The 9846-nt window shown below is 40.7% G+C and overlaps 1 protein-coding gene across 1 annotated transcript in view; it reads left to right on the top strand.

The window, feature by feature from the left end:
- The first annotated feature begins 61 nt into the window (after window positions 1–61).
- The window catches only part of TNPO1 (transportin 1), a 104816-nt gene continuing 95031 nt past the window's right edge, over window positions 62–9846 (top strand). The window contains exon 1 of the mRNA XM_006168347.3: window positions 62–176. Within this exon, the coding sequence (XP_006168409.1) occupies window positions 162–176 (15 nt within the window). The 5' untranslated portion in view covers window positions 62–161. The remainder of the gene's footprint in view (window positions 177–9846) is intronic.

Here is a 9846-nt window from a genome sequence, read left to right on the forward strand (position 1 = left end):
GGGGCCAACCCGCGGACCGTCCTTGCGGCGAGCCCCGCCCCTCGGCCAATCGGGCCGGCGCTCGCTGGAGCCCAGATTCTCTTTGTTCCGCAGCCATTTCAGGCTCCGGACAGGAGGCAGCGCCGCTTCGGCAGAAGGCCCGAGTGCCCGAGGCCTCTGGGATGGTGTGGGATCGGGTAGGTGGCATAAGGGTGCGCGGCCCGAACTGGAGGACCAGGAGCCCAGGCAGGGAATCCCGATGCTTCCTGATGTGCTGCGGGCAGAGGCGTCGGGCTCGCCGCCCTCCGATGCCCGCTTGGCCGTTTGGAGCCTGGCGGCGGGGTCTAAGCCCAACAGCTGCCGCCCAGGGCGCCGTGAGGGACTGGGTAGGGGACAGGCGGCGGAGGCTCCTCAGGTGTTCGTGGGCAGGACCTGGACGGGTTGGGGCGGTGGGAAGGGAGGAGGCTCTGTTACCCGCGGAGGCTTTCGCCCCCCGCTGACTAAGCAGCGGCCCTTGCGGGCCCTTGGGTGCGCCAGTTCGCTGCCCCGGGACGGCTGCTTCCCGCCGGACCGGGCGCCGTCGGGCTCTGCGGGAGAGGGCCGGTCTTTGTCCCTCCCCGGCCCCTCTGCCGGGGGTCCCGGGTCCGCACACACCTCCCTGCATTCTTTGGGCTGATCTCTCTCTAGGCTGTTCTTTCCCCCTGGGGCCTCATGGCTTCCTGACATGTTTACGTAATTTTAATGTTTATAACTATGGGTTTTGCTTAGGTTTGTGGTTTTTGCGCTTCTGCTTCCACTCCCACGCGTATACGCAGCAGGGAATTGCTGCTGAGGAGCAGACCTGCCACCACAATCAAACTGTTTTGGGAATGGCTTTCTTCCTTTAGAAACGATCACGTATTGTTTACCAATTTTTAAAATCAGCCAGATTTTGCAGAGATTGCTTACGGTTCAAGTTCGATATCTTAATCACTAATCAGTGCAGATAAATAAATGCAGAAATTTGAAATTGGAGGCTATCCACAAATTGATTTTGACAGTTATATTAAGCTTAATAACAGTCCTGCTTTGAAACAATGATGACTTAAAAGATGAGGGCATAAGTGTTACTTATTTTCTTTTCAACCCTAAGGAAAATAATTTTTTTTAAATGCAGGATGTGTGTTGTAATAGTATTTGGAAACATCTCTTGGGGTGTAGAGAGGATAGACTTCACAACGGAAAACAGACGTTTGCAAAAGTGGTTTGTAGAGTGAGTATTGGCGTAGGAGATGTTTTAGAAGCCAAATTTGATTGGATTGCTCCATACTAAGTAGGATTCTTTGAAATACTGTCAGTTGATATAGTAAGTAATAATGTCCAAAGTCTCAATGGTCAAATAAAATATTGAAACCGGAAGTGGGGATGCAGATTTGTCTTGGAATTTTCTAGAGTAGATAGAACCCATATAGGATTGGTGGCTATAACTTATTTCAAAAAGGCACTAGATAGCAGAGCAAGTATTTTAACTCATTACTGAAAGAAAGCTGATAACTGAAGACCACAAGGTTTAAAAAAAAAGTTTATTTTTAGTCATGATAGGGCATGTGCTTGAGCGAGGGGGGGAGAGAAAAGAGAAAAGCAGTCTCTACAGGGTCTCATCATGCTGCGATCTCCTTTTCGTATAACCCTTCAGCTGGTTACACATGCATGCACCTGGCATGTTTTCAGTACTACCTGGGGATCCAAACCTGCAGTTGTGATAGATGCCTTTTCAAATTTTTAAAACTAAGCAAAATTTTGAGTGTAATTTGGAGGTTAGGAGCAGGGGTTCTCAAGCTAGACTGCTAGGATTCAAAATTTTCTCTTCTAATAATTGTCTGTGTGACCTTGGGCAAATTACTTAATCTCACCGTGCCTCAGTTTTTTCATCTCTTAGTGTTATGAGGATTAAATGAGTTAATACGGTAAGCTCTTAGAACTGGTCCTGGAATGTAGTAAGTGGTCCATAAATGCTATTATCATCAAAGTTATTATCATTGTTAATTATCTTAGAGGACTGTAGAAAATAACTATAAAATAATAAAAATCACCTATGTAAGCCTTTTATAATAACTACTATAAACCCTTTGGTGCATTTTTCCTTTTAATTTTTTTTTAAGTTCATTTGATTTTTACATAGTTGCAACTTTACTATACAAATAATTTTATATTCTGCTTTTTTTCACCTAGCACCAGAAATGTTTTTTTACTTTACTGAATTATTTTAATCAGCATTTTTAAAGTGCCTGCATGTTTCTATGAATTTCCAATAATTAAAGTTTAAAATTATTTGCAGCTAAAGGTAACACTGCAATGAGTATCCTTGTACACAAAACAGTTTCTGCATTATAAATTATTTCATTAATGTAGAGTCCCCAAAATAAAAATATTGGGCTAAAGTGTTTAAACATCCAAATACTCATGGTCCATAATGTTAAATTGCCTTTACTTCATAGAATTTAATAATGTGCATAAAATAAATTGAGGCTACACAGTATTTGTTGAACCCTATGGTTTAGGATAGGGAAGAGAGTGAATTAACATTCTTTTCTTATAATTCACTAGGCATTATTCCTAGGCATTTAACATACATTTTACCTACATTATTTTATTTATTATAGCCCTGTGTTATTCATGGGAATTACTTTCATTTTACTGATGCATAAGTACTTTGTCCAAGAACTCAATAGTGTTCAAGCCTCAATCTGAATCTGCCTCATGCTCTTTTATTTGTACACTTTTATGTAATATACATATTCAGAATATTATAAGGTAACTGTAGATTACAGACTTCATTATTAAGATAGTTAAATGGGGCTAGAAATGTATGGGTAAGTTACAAAGTTCAGCCAGACAGCTCTTAACTTTCCACATATATTTTAGAAAAGAAAAATTTTGAAAAATCCTTACCTGTATCAGATATAATTGGTAACAAATATATAAATCTGGATTCTAAAATGAAGATGAGAGATAACGATAATGAAAGCAGCAAGTACACAAGTATTTGTGGTTTCAGTACCTTTAGTAATGATTTCAATATAAATAAAAAAAAAAAAGCCAAAGAAATCTATCTAATTTGAATAAATCTGGGGGCTAAGAGAAATGTAGGGAACAGCAGATGGCATAGCAGTTAAGTCACTAGACTCCCACATGGTCCACTGCAGTTTGAGTCCTGGACCTGGTAGCATGAAATACACAGGGCACAGGTGAGGAGAGTGGAGAAGAAGGGGTTGCAGCACAGCCCTTCCCCTCCCCCCACATGATTTCTCACTTTCCCTCTCACTGTCTCTCTCTCTCTCTTTCCCCCTCCTATGACCACATGTGCCCTACTGAGAAATGTAAAAGCCATTCAATAACTAAATTGAATAATATACTTGTAAAACCCCTGGTAAATTAAAACAAATGTCTTAATGGGGAAAACAAGCAAAAGAAAAAAAATTTTAAAGATGTGTTCCAGATAAGGAGAATAAAACTGCCTACAAGGTATCTGGGATTACTTTTGTACTGAAAATTAAAGCAAACACACACACACACACTTGAAAGGCATTTTACAGCCATCTATGAAGCCATTAATAAAATGATTATCCTAGGTGCATAAGCTACTACCATAGATGAAAGGCTGACTCCAGAAAGGACAAGATTTCATTGCCTTTTTTTTTTTTTTTTTACTAAGGAAGGCATTAGAAAAATTTTCAGTAAACTGTAAATATACTAAATGAATGATTTAGGAGTAGGTGGTATCCACCAAAACTTTAAGAAAAGAACATAAAATTATAGAACCATTGAAATTTATCAAACCATTAGAAATTATGTTTTTGGAAAACATTTGCTGATATAAACATATACATTTATTTCAGCCAGAGCTTAGAAGAACAGGAGAATGATGAGAAAGATGGCAAACCATGAATTACTTTGTGTACCATTTATTAGGTTCGGAATTATCTCCCATCTTCAAGAAATTTACATATTAGTGAAGAGAAAGAGTTATGTCAATGAGTATAGTTACAGCTTTTGATGCAAATCTGTGAAAGGCACCAAAGAGAGCTAGTGATAGATTCCTTGGAGAGAGTGGAGAGAATGGGTGGGGGGGCATTTTGGAAAATAGGAGCTGCATTTCAGTGAATATGTGAACAAAGAAGAATCTACCAGGTTCTTGGCACTATAAGTGGTTCAGGGATCCTAAAATGGCCCTCACATTTTTTCTGTTAAGGGAAAGGTAATAAATACTTTCTATTATACCTTGTAGATTATGCTAAATTTGTAGATAGCAAGTAAGTGTGTCATTTCTGGACAACTTTTAAAAAATCATTTAATTTTATTTATTATTATTATCATTATGTTTTTAAAAATTGACCAGAGGGAGATAGGAAGAAACAAAGAAAGGGAAAGTGAGAAAGCAAGCCACTAGGTCCAAGATTCAAACCGTGGTCAGCCATGTGAGAGTCCAGCACCTTAACCCATGCTTCCTGCCAGCCCGTGTCCAGACAACTTCTAACATACAGTACAGAGGGATTTGGGGTAAAGAGAATCTATTGAGTTTGTGTTTCTTTTGCATGAGTCATTGAAAGATTTGAAATAAGGAACTCAGAATATTGACTTGTGTGAATCATTAAGAACAGAATAAAATAGAATTTTAAGCACTAAAAATCAGTAAGGAAAGGGAAGACAACTCAATTTTTAAAATGGGTAAATTCACAGAAGGGCAAATACAGCTGACCAGTAAACATGACATAATGTTGTACCTCACCAGCAGATAATGTAAAGTAGCAAAGTTTTTCTTCTTCTTCTTCTTCCTCTTCCTCTTCTTCCTCTTCTTCCTCTTCTTCCTCCTCTTCTTCCTCTTCTTCTTCCTCTTCTTCCTCTTCTTCTTCCTCTTCTTCCTCTTCTTCCTCTTATTCTTCCTTTTCTTCCTCTTCTTCTTCCTCTTCTTCCTCTTCCTCTTCTTCCCCTTGCTCTTCCTCTTCTTCCTCTTCTTCCTCTTCCTCTTCTTCCTCTTCTTCCTCTTCTTCTTCCTCTTCCTCCTCCTCCTCCTCCTCCTCTTCTTCTTCTTCTTCTTCTTTTTTTTTTTAGAGGTTTTTGCCATAGAGGGTATATGTGCTCATTAGAGAGAGGGAGACAGTGAGAGAGAAAATGGGAAATCACTTCCCAGGGGGAAGGCCATGCCACAATCCCTCCTTCTCTATTCTCTTCCTGGGATCTTGGGCACTCACACACATACACCTGGTGTGAATTTTAAGCCACTGGGTTTGGCACTCGAGCCCTGAATCGCAGTCAGCCATGTGAGTCCAGTGACATAACCACTACACCATCTGCTGGCCCCATGCAGTAAAGTTTTTACCATAAGCTCATCATCCTGGCAATAGTGAAAAGGTTTGCTAGTGTGTATGGTTGTAGGAAAACGAATGCATTGAATAAATCAGTACAGCTATTTTAAAGTAAAACATTTTGGCTTAGCAGTTTACATTTCTTTTTCTTTTTCTTTTTCTTTTTTTTTTTTTTAGAGGTTTTTGCTATAGGGCACGTGTGCTTGCCAGACACAGAGAGACAGAGAAACAGAAAGCAAGAAATCACCCCCCAGGGGCGATGGCCACCCTGCAGTCCCTTCTCCTCCATTCTCCTCTCAGGATCTTGGGCACACATGCACACGCGCCCGGCGTGAGTTTTAAGCCACCGGGTCTGGGACAAGAACCATGGTCGACTACATGGGAGTCCAGCGACATAGCCATTATGCTAACTGCTGGTCCCCTCCCATTTCTTAGAAAAATACATGAGTATATCAAAAGTCATGTGTGTTTGGGTGTCTTTGTCAGTAACCACAGGATCTCCAGACATCCATGTCACTCTTGTATTCCATTTATAAAAGGTTCATACTTTTTCTTTTTTCTTTTCTTCTTTTTTTTTGACTCCCCCCCACCGTTACTCTTCATACCTTTCTACTGTGATCTCTGGAATTTACGGTCCTCTATCTGCAAAATCCAAGCTTCACCTTATTCTTAAATATTCACATCATTTTCTTGCTCTGATGGAACCTGACTCCCTTCCCCTCTGCAGCTGTGGCTGGTTGGTTGGTGCTTTTTTCCTGTAATTTTCCTTACCACTGTTCCTAGAGGTGGGAAAGGTACGTGCATTACTCTTTTCAAAACATTCTCTCTTCCTTTTCCCTAAAAATTCTCAGCTTTGGACTATGTCATAAAAGTTTACTGTCCCTCTCTCCAATACCATTTCAGTCTTCAAATTGAATTTGACACAGAGATACCTAATTGATCCTCAATACCCAATTTTTTGTTTTCTACACTCCTACTATTCTTGCCATCTACCTTCGCACTCATTCCTACAATCACACTTTGCATTGTCAATAACTGCAGTCCCTCCATAGTTACCACTCTGTGTGTTTGGTTGTGTGACCACTACTTCCTTTTTTGCGTGTCATTCCTCATGCCTTAATCCCAACTATCTTTTGACACCTTGGACTCTGCAGTTGTTCTTATTACTGTTCCCCTCCACTTAAACTCTTGTTTTCATTCCCTTTTACATGGAATTTATTCATCTTAAATCCCATGGTTAGTCATTTCAGTTACTCCTTTGGAACCTATTCCTGCCCCTTTGCTTGTTTATAAAACCAGAGCCCTAGGAAAAACCAACTGTCTGTTTTTGTTTTTGTTTTTAACTGAATACAGAAAAAAAAAAAATCACACATGACCCCAAACCTCAAGTGAGTTCACCCCTACTGATGGTTGGTGATCATACTGTATTATCTTAGTCGGTTTACTCTCCCTCTCTTCAAAATGAGGTTCATACCTTTAAGTGTCCTTTTCCCTTCCCCACTTTCTGTCTCTTTGTAGTTTGTATGTGTGTGTGTGTGTGTGTGTGCCTTTCTTTTCAAGGAGAGCTTAATGTTAGAGAGCCTCAGGTCTCACTCAGTCCTTAGGGATTTTTTATTTGTTTTGTTTTTGCCTTTTTCTATCCACATTCTATTGGTAATGTCATTTAGTCTCGTGGCAGCGATGCCCAAATTTAGATCTGTAGGCTTTCTCCCAAATTCCAGTCTTGTATGTACAACTGCCTGATATTCAACATCTCTACTTAAATGTCTAATAATAGACAAAAACTCAACATTTTTAAAACTAAACTACTCAACTTCCTCCCCAACGCCTACTCTATCTACAGACTTCCCTTTTTCTCTTACTGACAACTCCATCCTTTTTTAACTTAGGCCAAAATCTTGGAGTTATTCTTGTCACTTCAAATCCATTCTTTTAGAACAATCTGTTTTCTGTATCATCAAAATACATAAAAAATTCGAATATGCCTCATGCTCTACTCCCCCCCACCCCCACCCCAGTACTACCCCGGTGCAAGTCACTACTATCCTATTCTTTAAGATTACTGAGGTACCAGCAGTTAGCGTAATGGCTATGTCACTGAACTTCCATGTAGTCGACCGCGGTTCACGTCCTGGACCCAGTGGCTTAAACTCACGCTGGGCGCATGTGCGTGCGTGCCCAAGATCCCGAGGGGAGAATGGAGAAGGGATTGCTGCACTGCAATCCCTAGAGGAGAATGGAGGAAAAGGGATTGTGGCGGGGGGGTTTCTCGCTTTCTGTCTCTGTCTCTCTCTGTCTGGTGAGCGCACGAGCTCTATAGCAAAAACCTCTCCAAAAAAAAAAAAAGATTACTGAAATAGGTTACTACCTAGTCTACCTATTCTCTCCTGGCCCTTCCCAGCAATATTTTCTCAATACAATAGTAGCCAGCATAAGCCTTTGCTAAATCAAGATAGTCTCTGTTATTTCTCCAAAATATACCTTCAAAATATGTCCATACCTGACCACTTCTTACCTCCTCCACTGTCCATCCTAGTCCACAGCATGTTCTATAAGAATGTGGTCTCGTACAATATATTTCCCTGCAATATAAAGCCCTGCAGTGGTTAGAATATGTGTCCTCAAAATTCTTATGTTGAAATCCTAACCCCTAAGGTGATAGTATTTGGAGATGAGGACTTTGGGAGGTGATTCAGTCACAGGGGGTAGAGTTATTGGGAAAGCTTTAGTATGATCAGGAACTGTAAGGAAACCAATGTGAATGGAACGCAGTGAACAAAGGGATGGAGACTTCTGGGAGATGGGTTCAGAGAGATAGGCAGGGGTCCAGACTAGACACAGCTTTGGAGGCTATAAAAATGAGTATCATTTTATGTTAAGCAGGATAGGAAATCATTGGGAGGTTTTTATTGATAGGGAGGTGGGGGAAAGGGCATGATTTAATTTCAGGTTTAACAATATTATTGTTGGCAGGGAAATACATTGAATGAGACCTCATTCTTGTAGAACGTGCTGTGGACTAGGATGTACAGTGGAGGGGGTAAGAAGTGGTCAGCTATGGAGTGTAATTTGAAGGTATATTTTGATGATATATTTTGACAGCACTGGCTGATGGCTTGGATGTTGCATATAGGAAAGTTAAGGATTACTCCTTAGTATTTTGACCTGAACAACTGGGTGAAACATTTAATATTATTTAGTGATATTAGGCAACTGGAGGAAGAGCACACTTGAGTAGGATAGAAGAATTAGGAATTCTATTTCAGACAGCAAAGTTTGAGATGCCTTTTATGAAACAAATGGATACGTCTTAGAAGACATTGGATATTTAGGTCTGGAATTCAGGGTGGTATTTATTTATTTATTTATTTGGAGAGAGAGAGAGAGAGAGAGAGAGAGAGAGATTTTTGCTATAGGGCGTGTGCGCTTCCCAGAGAGAGAGATTGCGGGAAGTCACCCTTCCCCAGCCCAGGGGATGGCCATACCATAGTCCCTTCTCCCCCATTCTCCTCTCAGGATTTTTGGCACGCATGCACCTATACTTGGCATAAGTTTTAAGCCACCAGGTCCAGTACTCAACCCACAGTCAACTACATGGGAATCCAATGATGTAACCATTATGCCATCTGCTGGTCCCAAGAGTGGTATTTTTTAAAATGAATTATTTATTTAATTTTAATTATCATTATTATTATTATTATTTTAAATTTGACCAGAGAAAGTGAGAAAGCAAGTCACTGGGTCCAGGACTTGAACCCTTGAACCGTGGTTGGCCATGTGGGAGTCCAGCATCTTAACCACAATGCTATCTGCCAGCCCTGGTGGCACAGATTGGATTAGATTGAGATTAAAAAAAGAAGGGGACCAAAGATATTTAGCCATGGGGAAGCCAGGAAAGGAGACCAGCAGTGAGCAGTCAGTGAAATAAAAGGGAGTTGTGGTACCACAAACTAAGTTTAAAGACTGATCACCTGTGTTCAGCACTGTGAAGAAATTAAGATGAGACCAAGAAGAAGTCATTGGGTTTGGTAGCATGTAAGTCTGTCTCAGTGTACTGGAGTTAAAAAGGGAACTGTATTCACATTTCAGAATTTCTGTAAATGGGTAGGAATGGAGATCTAGTAATAATGGAGGGGAAACAGAATCAAAGCTAGTTTTATAAGAATTTATTTTAAAATAATTATAAACCTACAGAGAAGTTGTGAGAATAGTTCAGAGAACTCTCATGTATTAGGATACTTCATAAAGTTCATGGGGAAAAAGTAGAATTAAAATATGTGTTTATTGGGACCAGCAGTTAGTGTAATGGCTATGTCGCTGAACTCCCACGTAGTCGACCACGGTTTGAGTCCCGGACCCGGTGGCTTAAACTCACGCCGCGTGCGTGTGCATGTTTGCCCAAGATCCCGAGAGAATTGAGAAGAAGGGATTGTGGCGTGGCCATCCCCCCTAGGGAGTGATTTCTCCCATTCTATCTCTCTGTTTCTCTCTGTCTTTCTGGTGAGTGCACAAGCCCATTAGC

Source organism: Tupaia chinensis, unplaced genomic scaffold (genome assembly GCF_000334495.1).
Source record: "Tupaia chinensis unplaced genomic scaffold, TupChi_1.0 Scaffold145717_1, whole genome shotgun sequence".
Taxonomy (NCBI): Eukaryota; Metazoa; Chordata; class Mammalia; order Scandentia; family Tupaiidae; genus Tupaia; species Tupaia belangeri.